The 14,741-nt window shown below is 66.8% G+C and overlaps 1 protein-coding gene across 5 annotated transcripts; it reads left to right on the forward strand.

The window, feature by feature from the left end:
* Positions 1-856: 856 nt before the first annotated feature.
* TMEM184A (transmembrane protein 184A) lies at positions 857-13,213 on the forward strand. Of its 5 annotated transcripts, XM_027613311.2 has the most exons (10): positions 884-991; positions 3,107-3,196; positions 5,558-5,794; positions 7,960-8,125; positions 8,462-8,552; positions 8,664-8,739; positions 8,823-8,914; positions 10,373-10,542; positions 11,119-11,316; positions 11,992-13,213. In XM_027613311.2, exons 3-10 carry the CDS (start codon positions 5,558-5,560, stop codon positions 12,225-12,227), a joined length of 1,266 nt encoding a protein of 421 aa, XP_027469112.2. In that variant the 5' UTR covers positions 884-991; positions 3,107-3,196; the 3' UTR covers positions 12,228-13,213. The 5 variants fall into 5 exon arrangements, with proteins under 5 accessions (XP_027469108.2, XP_027469112.2, XP_035578404.1 ...); XM_027613307.2 differs by lacking the exon at positions 3,107-3,196 and having other exon boundaries at positions 857-991; XM_035722511.1 differs by lacking the exons at positions 884-991; positions 3,107-3,196 and adding an exon at positions 4,437-4,558.
* Positions 13,214-14,741: the final 1,528 nt, after the last annotated feature.

Raw genomic sequence — 14,741 nt, forward strand, 5'->3', positions numbered from 1 at the left:
GTGCACGTGGGGACGTGGCTCAGAGCTGAGAGCGAGCGAGAGAAGCCAGGGAGGGTGGCCGCTCTCAGCGATCACTCCCAGCAGCTTCTGGCAGCCCCCGATCCTCCCAAACCCGCTACGACAACGAACCGGTGGACTGACACCTGCACGCAGGAGCGCTGAGCACCGGCGTCTTAGCGCCTTGGCGTGACACTGGCGGTCAGGAGAGGGGCACGCGGGTGAGTGACTGGAAGGACACCCGACGGATGCGTGAAATCAGAGGGCCCTGAGTGAGCTGTGACCGACTGCAGGGAGGCGCTCTGCCCCCGCAGCTTCATAGTCTGCACCCCTGCCTGAAGCAGACAGACGGCGTCGCAGGGGGGTGGGGGTGAAGGCGGGCTCAGTGGGAAGTGAGGACCCTCTGATTCCGATATTGTGAGGAGATGGTGGGGACCATCTCTCCTGCAGGAGCAGGTGGCTGGCCGACTTCTCAGCGGCTCCGCATCTCTGGAGGAGGCCCCTCGGAGCACCCGCGTGGGCTACTTGGAGCCAGGAGCCCATCCCTCGGTGACGGCAGGCGTCCCCCCATCTACTCACTGCACCCTAGGAGGGGGGCATTGGACCCCCGACCACACGGACTGGAGAGATGCGGCCACCCAAGGCCACACCCAGATGTCAGCCTCTGCGGCCGGCTTGTACCCCCTGCCGGACAGTGGACAATGGGAGGGACGGCAGGGCACAGCAGAGGGTGTGGTCTGGGCCGCACCCCGGCTGGCAGGGCCGGCCTGGCAGGGTGGGCGGTGGCAAGGAGGAGTGTTCTGGGTCCAGGAAAGGGCCAGCGCTTCCCAGGAGCAACAGTATCTTGGACCGACCCAGGCTGCTGTGAGGAGCAACAGAGCTCTGGAGGCCCCACGGCGGGGCTGGACCCCCAGCCACCACCCCCCAGTCCTGCAGCCCTGCAACAGAGTTGCCGGAAGGGCCCGATCAGACAGCTGAGGGAGCCATCAGGGAGGTGAGCGTGGGCAGGCATGTGTGTGCATGTGTGCACACCCACGGGAGGGCTGTGGGCTCCAGGCCAGGGTCTCGTTCACTCTAGTGGGGCAGGGGCTCCAGGAGAAAAACCTCACACCCTGAAATTCCAAAAGTCCCGGACCCTCTGCACCCACCTCCTCTGCACTCAAGAGGACAGGGCTCTGCCAGGCCCCGGGATGCCACCTGATAACCAACAAGGGTCTTAGGCCAGCACCCCTGCCCCAGCTCCGCCTGGAGGGCTGCCCCTGGGGACACACCCAGGACTGGCAGCTACAGGCAGGCCCCGGGGACACCCAGCCCCTCTGGGGACTGAGGCAGCAGGCCTGGAGGGAGGTGGCACAGGGGAGGGACGCGGGCCGGGAATGGGCAGCACAGAAAGGACAGAGAGCCCCAGGAGGAAGGGAAGTCCCCGAGATCCCATGCTGGGGTCCCCCGGGGCTGACCGGGCTAGAAGCCCCCGGACGGTGGCCTGGCTGGCAGGACAGTGGGCCCACTGAGACGGCTGGCCCGCCAGAGCTGTCCTTGGGCCACAGGGACCAGGGCCCACCTTTAAGGGAGGGGGACGGCTGCTGACCTGTTGCGCGCAGGGGCTCCAGTCGCGGGGGAAACTGAGGAGGGTCACAGACACAGGGAGGGCCGCGTCAGGGTCCCAGCCCCGTGTGTCCGACCTGGGGCCCTGCTCCCGCGGCTCTGGGGCCCGGTGCCCTGACCCAGGTGACGAGCCGGCGTCTTGGCCTCCAGGAGGCACTGCCTCCCTGCTCACCCACCACACAGGGAATCCCAGAACTAGAGCTAGAGGGACCCGCGGCCCCCCGGGGGCCCGGAGGAAGGGAGCAGTGGCTGGGGGCCCCCCGGATGGTAGGTTCCTTCCACGGCCTGCAGAGGCCTGTGGCCCCACCGCCGCTCCCCACTTCTCCCAGCTCCCACCTGAGTGGCTTAAAGGCCCGAGCGCCCAGGACCCTCGGCTGACAGTGGCTCTGGTCCAGTCACCCCCAGGCCCTCGGCCACAGTGGCTATTGTTTGAGTCAAGGGCCATCGCGGGGGCCGGAACAGAAGCTCCAGGGGCAAACCCTGCCTGCCACTCCCTGGACGCCAGGAGCGGGCACCCCCAGGAGAGCCAAAGGACCCCAGTGGGGAGGGCCCGGGGGAGCGTGGCGTCCTCCCCCAACCTGTCTCTGCCTGCCCAGGGGGGCACTGCACAGGGCTGGCGGCAGGGAAGGAGCCACAGGGCTCTAGAGATGTCCCCCATCGGCAGGGCGGGTCTGGAAGGAGGTCCAGGGCCAGCAGTAAGGCCAAGGAGCCATGGGCGTTGGGTCATTAGTAGTAAAGGGCAGGCATGGGGATGAGCGCACAGGCCTGACACCGGCCACAGCGTCTCAGCCACTCACAGCCCAGCCAGGACCTGCCCGGAGCCTAGTCACCCGGTCACCGTACACGGGTCAGAGGCCCCAGCTGCCCGGACCTGGGCAGGCAGGTCTGTCCTGTGCTGGGCTTGGTCAGCGTCCAGCCCCGGGCAGGGAAATCAGGCCGGGCCGGCCCGGCCACCTCTGCTGAGAGCGCGTGGGCCATGACAGCCGCTGCCGGGGGCGGGGCTGCTCTCCTGGGCTTGGTGCCCCTGGTGCTGGACCCCAGCCCTCTGTGGTGCAGGCCCCTCTCCTTCCCCTCCCTGTCTCCCGTGCCTCCCCCACCCGGACTCCTGCGGCTCTCCGCCCCCACCTCCCGCCCGGCCCCGCGGGAGGGCCACGTGGTTCAGGCCTTTCCCTGAGCTCGGAGCAAGGCAAGGGGGGTGTCCCAGCCCCCCAGTGATGGCAGGGACCTGCCTGCCGTACCCACGGCGCGGCGGGAGAACCCAGCCTCATCTGTACAGATGAGAAAGCAGAGGCCCCGAGAGGTGAAGGGGTCTGCCGAGGTGGCTCCCGAGGCCATGGGCGGAGCAAGGCACTGAGGGCTGAGGCTGCCTCCAGAGAGACAGGTCAGGACCCAGAGGAAGGTGGGGGAGGGCAGAAGGCCCCCACTCTGCGGAGGCCCGGGATTCTAAAGTGCACACATGGCCTGGTGCGGATGAGAAGGCCCTGAGCAAAGCCATGTCCCGCAGTGTGCAAGAGGTTCTGGAGTGAGGAGGCTTCAGAGCCAGAGATGCCTGGAGGCCTTCCTGGAGGCAACAGCTGAACAAGAAAACCTCAGGGTAAGGGAGCTGTAGGAGCAACCCAGAAGTGACACTGGGCCTGGCCACCATCAGAGCAGGGGCGGCCCTGGGCGGAAGGGGCTTCCCAGGATTATGGACCCCTGGCCCCCTCTTGCTGCAGGCAGAGCTGCAGGGGGAGGAGGCCCCCGGGCCTGCCCCCTGTGTTCATCCGGCCGAGCTTCGGAAGTTCCTCTATCTGGACCCAGGGTCCAGGCCTCAAGCCTCCCCAAAGCCAGGGCCCCGCTGACTCCAGCTAGGAAGTCCTCCTGACATCTAACCAGAGTGCATCCTGCTGCAGGCTCGGTCCCCCAGCATCAGCCTGGGAAGGACCTACGCCTCGTTTCCCCCACCTGTGGCATGGGTGGGTCCCCTGGGCCCGTGCCAGCCCCGTCCACGTCCCCAAAGCTGAGTCTTTGCCCTTCAGGTTCCCCAAGCCATTGTCACCAGGGGTCCACACATGCTGACCCACGCTCCCGGCACCCAGGGCAGGCGGCGGGATGTGGGCACAGAGGGGAGACTTACTCTGGCTGGATGAGGTATAGACCTCACCTGCCACCCCAGCCAGAGCAGGTGGGAGCCACCACAGAGGGCCGGCCACACAGAGGCTGCCCACTCCCCGGGCACTGGAGATGGGCTGGGCCTAGCACGGGAAGCTCCCGCGGAGGGAGGGCAGGCAGCAAGCACAAAGCCAACAGGTGGACAGGAATCCCAGGTGGGATTTAAAGGGGGGACAGGAACGGTGACATCTGAGCCGGCAGGACAAGGAGACGCCTGGGAGAGAAGTCAGTGTGGAAGGTTCCGAGCAGCGCTGGGGGCTCCCGGGGGGCGGGGGGGGGGTGTGGAGGGGTGGGGAGAGGGGTCGTGTGTCCAGAAGTTGGGCCTGCAGCCTCCCACACTCCTGGGCACCGGGGACGTGTGGATGCACCTCTCCGAACATAAAGGGATCCCTCATTCCCACAGTGCAGCCCTCGAATGGCCCAGGCCCGCAGGGAGCGTTAGGTGGGCACAGACGACATGAACGTGTGATCCCATCAGGGGCACGGAGCAGACCCTTTGTGCTGCCCGCGACGGCGGCGGCATGCACACGTTTGTGCCCCCTCCCCAGCGGCCCCAGAGACCGAGCCGGATGAGCCTCTTCCCAAAGGGGTCTCTGGCATCGGGCTGAGCCTAGTGACCTGCCTGCCCTCTTCCCCTGACCCCACAACCCCAGCAATGTTTCCACTGCACCTCTTGCAGGCTCAGCGACACTCACACAACATAAATTCACCTGTTTTCGGCAAACACCAGCCCAGTCGCCCGAGACCCCTCCTGCCTCCCTGGGGCCCAGGAGAAGCCACCTGGCCGGCCGGCCGGCGCGGGCAGGTGAGGCGCCTGGCGGCCCGCAGGTTCCTGGGAGCCCGCTGCCGCTGAGCAAAGATAGAATGTCAGCCAGAGTGGGAGAGGAGGGGACGAGCGTCCGCTCCTCCCCCTCCGCCCAGCCCCTCCCTGCAGGCGGCAGCTCAGGTGGGCCACCTGGGAGCTGAGGCAGGGCCCCCCCCCCCCCCCAGGCCTGGTGCAGCCACCAGATAGCGGCCCTGCCCCACCCCCAGTGGGCCTGCCCCTGGGGCCACGTGGCCACGCAAATGACCAGCCAGGCTTCCCTGGGGGCCGGGCCTCTCAGGACTGGGCCGGAGCTTCCTGCCTGAGAGGTAGGCGCTGGGTCCCTACCTACCGTGGGTTAGAGGCCGGGGGAGAGGCCCGGGTGCCCCTGCTGGCTGGCCAGCAGCTGAAGAACCAGCCTTCAGGGCTTACTGAGCGGGCCTGGGGGGTTGAAGGGCCCTGCCGCACAGTCAGGCACGCGGACAGTTGGGCAGGTCCCAGGGAGCCAGTGGGTGCTGGACTGCACCCCCATCAGCTGCTGCGGGCAGCGCCAGGCTCGCCTTCTCTCTGACTCCACCCCAGGCAGGCAGGGCAGCGGGGGCTCCCTCATTTTCCAACACATCTCTGGCCCCTCAAACGTGGGCTCCCACGAGCCCAAGCAGCAGAGGCGGGGACCACCCTACGTCATCGACTGCTCACCGAGTCTGCGCCCAGGTGGCTGAGCCCTGGGGAAGGAGGGCGCCCCAGCCCCGGCCTTGGAGCTGAGCTCCTGCTCGGAGCAGGGCTGCCCCCGAGTCAGGGGAGTGGGCAAGACGGGCAGACTGGAACCACACAGAGGGGACGGGGACAGAAGCCCAAGCAGCCCCGGCCTTCCGGTGGCCTGGAGGAGCCCCTCCCTCCCCGCCCCCACCCCCTCCTCCCCTGGCCGGCCCTGGGGCTGCCTGCGCTGCCTGGCGCACCTTTGCCCTCACTTCCTCCCTGTGTCCTCCCTCACCTCTGCAGATGACTAGTGCCTCAGGGCTCCTGGGAACAGCCTGCGGCCCCCTGGTGTCAGCAACCTGGCCACAGCCCGGCCCCCTGCCCGCCATGCCCACTGTGCCCTCCGTGCCCGCCGGGCCACCGACGGACCCCGTGGGGAACAGCTCCCAGGGCACCTCCCGGCTCTTCCTCACCACCGCGTTGGCCCGCGGCGTCTCGGGGGTCTTCGTGTGGGCTGCCCTGGTGCTCACCTGCCACCAGGTAGGCCCTCCCTTCTGCACCTCTCTTGGGACCCCGCTCTCCACGGGACATGGCCCTGGCTGGCCCTGCTGCGATCTGGGACCTCAAGCTGTGGGCTGGGGGCAGCCACCGGAGGCGCAGCTGCATGGAGGGCTCTCGGAGGCTGCATCAGGCCAGGGCACAGGGGCAGGGGAGGGGGCTTTCTCCAGAACGCGGCGTGTGGGAGCCAGGCCTGAAGGTGGGAGGTCTCTGCCAGGGATGGAGCTTGGCTGGGAGCACACCAGATTCAGGGGGGTAGAGGAGAGCCCCACAAGCCCCCAGCCCCACGCGGTGACCACTGGGCAGACGGGACAGCCCCTCCGAGGGGGGATGGCCAGGCCCAGCAGTGAGGGAGAAGCCAGGGTCTGGGCCGAGGGGCCCAGGAGGACGCGCTGGCCGCTTGGGGCAAGCACGAGGTGCAGGCCAGGGACAGGGCTGTCTGGACAAAGCGCACTCGGAACACAAGAGGGGGACTTTGAACGTCAGTGCGGCAGCTTGGCCTTCAGCCTGGGGGGCATGGGGAGCCAGGGCAGGCTGTCGGGGGGGCCGAGAGCAGAGCCGGCCTGCAGGATGGGGAGGGAATGAGTGGGGACGTGGGCCCGGGGCAGGGGCCGTCAGCAGACTGGTGGGCGGGGAGGGTGAGCACACTCTCATCTCAGTGAGAACCACCTGCTGTTCGGCCTCAAACAACCACAACAGAAGTAGACACAGGTGTGTGAGAGGGGCCGGGGGGGGGGGGGGGCGGGGCACGGTACAGCCGAGAGCAGCAGGGTCCATCCGGGAGGGCTGCCCAGAGGAGGCAGGATTGGCACTGAGTCTTACCAAGCTGCTCCTGGGCCCCTGGACAGGAAGACTGAACTGGTGGGTGGTGCGTGCGCACTTGTGTGGCGGACGCGCCTACTCCCTGGCGGGGGACCGGGTTAGGTCTGGGGTAGCCTGTGATTTACGAGGCCGGGCCCCAGAGTCCTGGGTGGGGCTCCCGGACTCCCGCTCTGTGTGAGCCTAACCCCCACACTGTGGGGACCGCACAGGTGCCTGTATGTCTGTGACTCCTGGGGCCCCACCCCTGCATGGGGCAGACAGGGGCCCCAGGGCTGCAGCTGCCGCCCCCACCCCCACGGCCAGGCCCGCCGTGACAGGAGGGCAGCCTGCAAGGACAGAGAGGGACAGCCTCTGGCTTTCAGGACGGGAAGGCGAGGTAGGCGAGGACGGAGGCAGCCAAGGCCACCCAGCCAGGCAGTGCGAGCCCCGGGACAGAATCCAGGTCTCCTAATGGCTGGGCATGCCAGGCCCCGCCCACTGCACCAGCCGGGGAGTGAGGGACTGATAAGGACTGTTCCGGACGCCAGCCCACCCCCGCCGCTCCCTGCATTGTGCCCTCCGAAGCTGGGGCCTGCGGGGTTCCACACACAGCCTGCCCTTCCACCTGCGCTCGGCGGCACCTCCTCCAGGAAGCCTTCCAGAGGTGCTGTGTGCCCCGCTCCCTGTGCCTCTACCTCTTCAAGACCCTCTCACCGCTCTTCCCCCCTCCCCGCAGAAGTCATGGAAAATCAAGAAAGGTCTACAGACAAACTATAGTCAGCCGTCCAGGGATAGGACAGAGCCGTCTTTCCTTCCATGGTCACCACGTGTTTCCAACACACATGGGGTCGCACCTGCTTTGTCATCTGATGCCTACGCGCCCCGTTATCTCAGAGCAGGCCCCCACGTGGGCATCTTGGGACACCACTTTTACTGGCCGGCTGAGACCCCTTGGTGGGGCTGCTCTGCCGAGACCCGCCCGCCCCACCGCATGGTCCCGTGTCGCATCCTCGTACACAGACCCTTTCTTTCCGGATGTACCTGCTCCATGTGGCACATCCCGGAAAGGGCTCCAGGGGATCAGCCCTTTGGATGCCCACCCACGTTGAGAGGCGAAACTCCGGGGCCACAGACCGCCCCGCCCCCCGCCACCGTGGAAATTCTCTCCGAATGAATGAGTGCGTGAGTGCGCAAGCGAGCGAGCATTGCAGCAGCAGAGTATGCGGGAAGAAGGGGCCAGCCGCGCCCGGGAAGCTCGCGCTGCTTCCGACGCTGCCCCCTGCTCCGCACAGCGGTGGCATGTGCCCATCATCCCCCCCAAGCCTGCCCTTGCTCCGCCCACCCAGATCTACCTGCACCTGCGCTCCTACACGGTCCCCAACGAGCAGCGCTACATCATCCGTCTGCTCTTCATTGTGCCCATCTACGCCTTCGACTCCTGGCTCAGCCTCCTCCTCCTGGGGGGCCACCAGCACTACGTCTACTTTGACTCGGTGCGTGACTGCTATGAAGGTGAGCACTGCCTGGCTCCAGGCTCGGGCGAGATCCGGGGAGGGCCCCGGAGAGGCCATGGCCAGCTCAGCAACCCCACCCTCCCGGGCCAAGTCCAGCTCGGCAAGGCCCTGTGGGAAGGGGCCACTTGATGGTTGGGATCGGGGATGCCGAGGCGGGGGCCCCTGCAGCTGGGCCTGCCCAGGCCCTGATGGGGTGGGGCCTCGCTGCCACAGGGACTGCTGACGGCCAGGGGTCAGCAGGGACAGCGGGTGGTCCCAGAGCTAAGGGCAGGGGAGTGGGGGGTCCCGGGGAGCCCAGGCTCACTGCCACCCGCCCCGGCCCTCTGCTCTGCAGCCTTTGTCATCTACAGCTTCCTGAGCCTGTGTTTCCAGTACCTGGGGGGCGAGAGTGCCATCATGGCTGAGATTCGGGGAAAGCCCATCCGGTAAGCGTCTCACCCCAGAGCCCACGGGGGCCCCTCCGCGCCCCGGGCAGCAGGGCCAGGCTGGGGATGGGTCCTCCCGGGGGCCCTGCCTCACGGACTTGCACACCCCAGGTCCAGCTGCCTCTACGGCACCTGCTGCCTGCAGGGCATGACCTATTCCATCGGCTTCCTGCGCTTCTGCAAGCAGGTGAGTGGGGGGGGGCTTGCCTGCCCTGCCCTGCCCCTCCCAGCCAACCCCCCAGACGACCCCATGCTTCCCTCCCCCACCAGGCCACACTGCAGTTCTGCATCGTGAAGCCCATCATGGCCTTGGTCACCATCGTCCTGCAGGCGTTCGGCAAATACCACGACGGGGACTTCAAGTAAGGCCTGGCTGCCGTGCGGGCTGGGAGGGGGTGGGCCGGCCTGCCAGGGGAGGGGTGCGGGCCCCAGGCCAGGGAGGGGGCTCAGCACAGGGCCGAGTCCTCACGTGTGCCCAACAAGCCTCCCCCGCTCTCAGGAGACTGCCAGGGCGAGGCCGCGGCAAACAGACCCAGAGGAGCAGGTCCCTGTCTGCGGGGTGCCAGGGCTGCGCAGCCTCGGCGGCCATGGGCTTCCTCCCCCAGCCCCCACCTTGCAGCCCGCCCACCCCAAGGAGAGCCACGGGGGATTTCAGGCACTCAGGCCCAGGGAGGCGTCGGGCAGTGCCTCCCCCACACCCCGGAAGGAGCCCTGCGCCAGGTCCACATGCACACACACACACACACACACGCGCTTACACAAGCAGTCCACATGAACACACCCACACACCCACACCTCACATACATGAACTCACATGAGCCCATGCATACAAGCAGTCCACACACACACACACTCTCGCATGCACTCACACGAGCCCGTGCCCACAAGCAGTCCACACAGACACACGCTCACATGCACACACACGAGCCCGTGCACACAAGCAGACACACACACGCACGCTCACATGCACACACACACGAGTCCGTGCACACAAGCAGACACACACACGCTCACATGCACGCACACGAGCCCGTGCACACAAGCACACACACGCTCACATGCACACACACGCGAGCCCGTGCACACAAGCAGTCCACACACACATGCACACACGCTCACATACATGCACTCACACGAGCCCGTGCACACAAGCAGACACACACTCACACGCACTCACACGAGCTCGTGCACACAGACACACATGCTCACATGCACACACATGAGCCCGTGCACATAAGCACACACACGCTCACATGAATGTACTCACACGAGCCCGTGCACACAAGCAGTCCACACACACACGCTCACATGCACACTCACACGAGCCCATGCACACAGACACACACACGCTCAATGCACGCACTCACACGAGCCCGTGCACACAAGCAGACATGAATGTTTTCACATGTGCACACACAGACACCCGCTCACATGCTCATGTGCTGACACGTGTGTGTGAACACATCCACAGGATGCACGTACGTCACGTACGCGCTCACACACTGGCACACACCCGCCCAGGTGTCCACAACGTAGAGGCCCGGTCCGAAGGAACGGGCCGCGCCCAGGTGGATGGGGGAAGAGGGATGGTGGGGGGGCTTCGTAGGGAGAAGGGCTGCATCCTTACTGCTGTGTCGGGACCCCCCGCAAGGGGCCCCGCGCCGGCACCCCCAGCTCCCTGGTTGTTGCGCTCAGGTACCACCCACCCACCCTGCAGGGAGGGTCCAGGTCTGGGTCACTGCTGGTGCCCAGGCTGGGATAGCAGGGAGGACATGGGGTGCGGGGCCCACCCTGACCCCTGGCACCTGCTCTGGCCCCAGCATCCACAGCAGCTATCTCTACATCACCCTCATCTACAACGTCTCCGTCAGCCTGGCCCTCTACGCCCTGTTCCTTTTCTACTTCGCCACCAGGGAGCTCCTGCAGCCCTTCGAGCCTGTCCTCAAGTTCTTCACCATCAAGGCCATCATCTTCCTCTCTTTCTGGCAGGGTGGGTGGGCTGTGGGGGCAGCGTCTAGAGCCTAGAGGCTGTCCCCATCCCACCTCCACCCCCAGTTCCCCAGACGCCCTCAGGCCTGGCCTCAGCTTCCCTGGCCAGAGCACAGGTCAGAGCCACCGCCCCCCTCAGCCGGAAGCAATACAGCCCCTGGCGTGGGGGGAAATGGCGAGGCCCATCCAGCGGGTCTGGCCCGTTGTGGGTCGAGAGGTGAGGCAGAGGCCCAGGGCCAGGCTGGGGGCACCCCCAGAACCCACCATGCAGGGGAGGGTGGCCACCAGACAGTGAGGGGTGGGGCTAGGGGCAGGCCCCAGCTCTGGGATCGGGAAGGTCAGGGCAGACACGTGGGGAGCTCCCAGATGCCCACTGTGCCACGACCCTGGCTTTGGAGGCACCCACACCCCTGAACATCAGCCTCCCCCTCCATGGAATGGCCCACACAGATGGGACGTCCCAGGGCTGGCCAGAGGAGCCTGTGCAGGGCCGGAGCCTTGTCACCCCCTACAGATCCCACCCAGCTCCCGAGGCCTGTGTAGGGCGGGTGCCTGAGCGGCTGTCACCATCCCCCAGGGATGCTGCTGGCCATCCTGGAGAAGTGTGGGGTCATCCCTGAGGTCCAGGTCATCGATGGGAGCAAGGTGGGGGCCGGCACGGTGGCCGCTGGCTACCAGAACTTCATCATCTGCATCGAGATGCTGTTTGCCTCCATTGCCCTGCGCTATGCTTTCACCTGCCAGGTGTATGCAGAGAAGAAGGAGAACTCACCAGGTATGCCCGCCGGGCCCTGCGGGGATGAGGGAGGGGCATGTGGAGGGTGGACCTGGGGAGGGGCGCAGCCAGGCCTGCATCCTCTGGGCACCCTCAGCACATCTCTGGCCCCCATCCCATACATGGGCCCAGGGGATCTCAACCCCACAGAGAGACAGCCCCTTGGGAGGACCCCCGCCCCAGACACGTGCCACATCTGCATCTGGCCCAGGCCCTGAGTTCTGAGTGAGATGGGCTGGACTGGATGTCTGGGCCCCCACGTCCCCCGCTGGGATGGGGGGCTTGGTGCCTCCCAAGCCTGGGGTGCCCTGCCCACCACACCCAGGGGCCCGGGCATCCCTAGGGAATGATTCATTCAGGCAGGGATGGCCTGCACCTCCTCCAGCAGCCTGGCATAACCACGAGTGTAAAGGGCTCACTCCAGGCCGGAGAGAAGGCAGGAGCCGGCCAAGGTGGTCTCTGTGGCCCCTGGGGAGTCTGGGCTGGGACAGGCCCAGGGTGGAGGAGCTGGGCTGGGATTCAAAGGTCCTGAAGTCACCCCCTGCCGGCCGAGCCCAGGGCCTGGGCAGCCTGGAGACCGGCGGGGAGCAGGGCCATGTCTCCGGGGCTGGGGTCTGAGGGGGAAATGACGGGTCCGGGGCACCCCGACGCCCCATACATGCCACTTGCCCCCAGCCCCCGAAGCCCCCATGCACAGTATCTCCAGTGGCCTGAAGGAGACCATGAGCCCACAAGACATTGTGCAGGACGCGGTCCACAACTTCTCACCGGCCTACCAGCACTACACCCAGCAGGCCACACACGAGGCCCCGAGCCCCAGCCCCCACCCCAGTGTGGCAGGAGGCTCCAGTGGGGTCAGGAAGAGTCGGAACGTGGAAAAGCGGATGCTGATCCCCTTGGAGGAGCTGTAGGAGGGCCACGGGTCACCAGCCACCTGGCTGAGACCAGGCTGCTCGGGCCTCTGGGCAAGCACAGAGCCCCTCACCCACAGTGAAGCCCCTTCTGGGAGCCCTCCTGCCAGGCCTGTGGGGCCACCTCCCAGCCTGCCTCCCGCCGGCAGGCTCGTGACCCTGGAAGGGGACGTCTGAGCTTATCTGAGGAGCCTGGGACCCGCTGGGCTCCCCTGGCCGTCCACTCAGGGGGCTGCTGTGAGGCGGGCACCAGCAGGGCCCTCCTGGATGGACAGTTTCCAGGCTGGGCCCCTGTAGGGAAGGACGGCCTGGGGAGAGCGAGACAGCCCGCCCTGAGAACACGGGAGTTGCGCAGGCACGGACAGGTGGCCGTGGTGGGGGACTCAGTTGGGCCTTGCCAAGCCCCTGCGCACCCCCCAGCCATGGAGATTTCTGAAAAGCCCCCACCCCAATGTGCCTGACGAGGGTCCGGGAGGTGCCCGGGGCCACCTGCACAGAACCTTCGCCTTGAGCAGCCCACAGAGCACGTGGGGCTTACGGACGAATCACACTTATTTATACATAAACACCTGGGTTTTCTAGTGACTCCAGTGGCCTCTGTTCCCGCAGGTCAGTCCCCGGATGAGCAGACTGTAGTGGGGTGGTCAGACAAGCCCCACTGTGCTAAGTCTGCTGTTGAGGGAAGGGTCCAGATCATTGCTCAGAGCAGAGCAGGGCACAGAGCTCACAGGTAGACCGGGTGCCCTGGTCTGTGTCCGCATGAGACCCAGAGTGCTCCCCGTGCCCCCGGGAGACTCAGAGCGCTCCCCGTGTCCGCATGAGACCCAGGGTGCTCCCCGTGCCCCCAGGAGACCCAGGGCACTCCCCTTCCCTTAGGAGCTCAGTTTCCTCCATTGATGGGCCTCTGGCCAGCCCCACCTGCAGTGGGTCCACGAAGGCCACGAGAGAGTGCGGGGCGCACATGGGGCTCGCAGCTGGAGCCTGCCCTCCCCCGTCTTTCTCTCTCCTAGAGAAAGTGCCAGGCCGGTGCCCAGGGAGACACATGCCCTGCCCTCCAGAAGCTGCAAGGAGCCCGCCAGAGAGGCCGGAAGCAGCCCAGCAGAGTGGGGAGGCCTCCTGGAGGGCCTGAGGGCAGGGCCTGTGTGCCCAAGAGCCCAAGGGTGTGGGGAGCCTGGGCCGGGTGGCCAGGCAAGAACAGCGGGCAGGAAAGCCTGGTGGGCACCACCCAGTGATGACCTCCCTCCCTCCTGGCCACCCATGCCCCCATGCCGAGGGTCCGGAGAGAGTCGGCAGGACAGGAACTGACCAGCAGTGTCCTGGCCAGAGCGGGGTCACCCCATGGAGACCCAGGACTCAAGGCCGCAGCTTCTTGGAGGGCTGGCTGGCTGCCCGGTGAGATAAGGCATGCCACCTCCCTGCGGCCCACATGGAGAGTCCCCCGCCTGCCTTATCACACCCTCTGCAGCCGGTGGACCACGGTGGGCCCAGCTCTGGCCCCGCAGGTCTCAGTCAGCAGGTTTGGGAGCGACCATGGTGGGAAGTTGTCTGGAGGATGCGGGAGGGCCAAGTGCCAGCCCCCATGTGAGCGACAGGGCGGTGCTAGTCCGCAGGCCCCTGCCCAGGGAGGGCCTTGTCGGCTGGTGTGCTGTGTCCAGTGTGTATGAGGCTGGGGCCAGGACCCTGGTGCACACGGACTCCTCACGACAGCCTCGGGAATGGGGCCCAAGGCCCAGAGAGGGTGAGCCACTTGCCCGAGGTCACAGAGCCGGCAAGACATGGACCGGCCCACAAAAGCCAACTCTCGCACTCGTCCGGCCCCCACAGACATCTCTGCCGTGGACAAGGCCCGGCTTCTGCTTCTGACACCACAGAGTAACACCGCACCCCTGCCACCCACAGGGAGGTCACAGCTGCCCGCCCTGCCTTGCCGGCCTCGCCCTCCTGGGGGGAGCGTGGGTGCTCTCGAGGGGGGGAGGGAGGCACATATTGCCATCTGTGATGACATCGTGGGCTCCCAGTTCCGGGCCCCACCGCATGGGGCCAGGAGCGGCCAGCTTCTCTAACCTGTCCTGGCCTCGGCGCTCTCATCTGGGAAATGGCCCCAGCAATCCAAAGCAGGCAGCGCCAAGAGAGCCGGAGGGCCAGGCCGGGGCACAGGGGTAACCCTCAATGACTTCCCGGCTCACACCCGCAGGCTGGCTGCCAGGTCGTTGCCGGGCCGCCACGCGGGGCTCTCGCAGGGGGAGTGGGCCTGGCTTCGGGGAGGTCTGGCTTAGCTGGGGGCCGCGGCGACCCCACGGTGCTGGCACACTCTGCTCTCTGCCGATTTCACAGAAGGGAGCTGGTGGATTGGAAGGGGAGGGAACAGGCCCCCCAGAGGCGAGCCCCGAGTGGCTGGTGGGGACACCCCCCCTCAGTGACAGCGAGGGCAGGAGCCGTCCCGTCAGCTCAGGCAGAGGTGAGGCAGGTCTTGGAAACCCCGAGGTCTCGCCTGCAAGCCGGCGGTCCTTCAGA

This window comes from Zalophus californianus, chromosome 10 (assembly GCF_009762305.2).
Source record: "Zalophus californianus isolate mZalCal1 chromosome 10, mZalCal1.pri.v2, whole genome shotgun sequence".
NCBI classification, from domain to species: Eukaryota; Metazoa; Chordata; class Mammalia; order Carnivora; family Otariidae; genus Zalophus; species Zalophus californianus.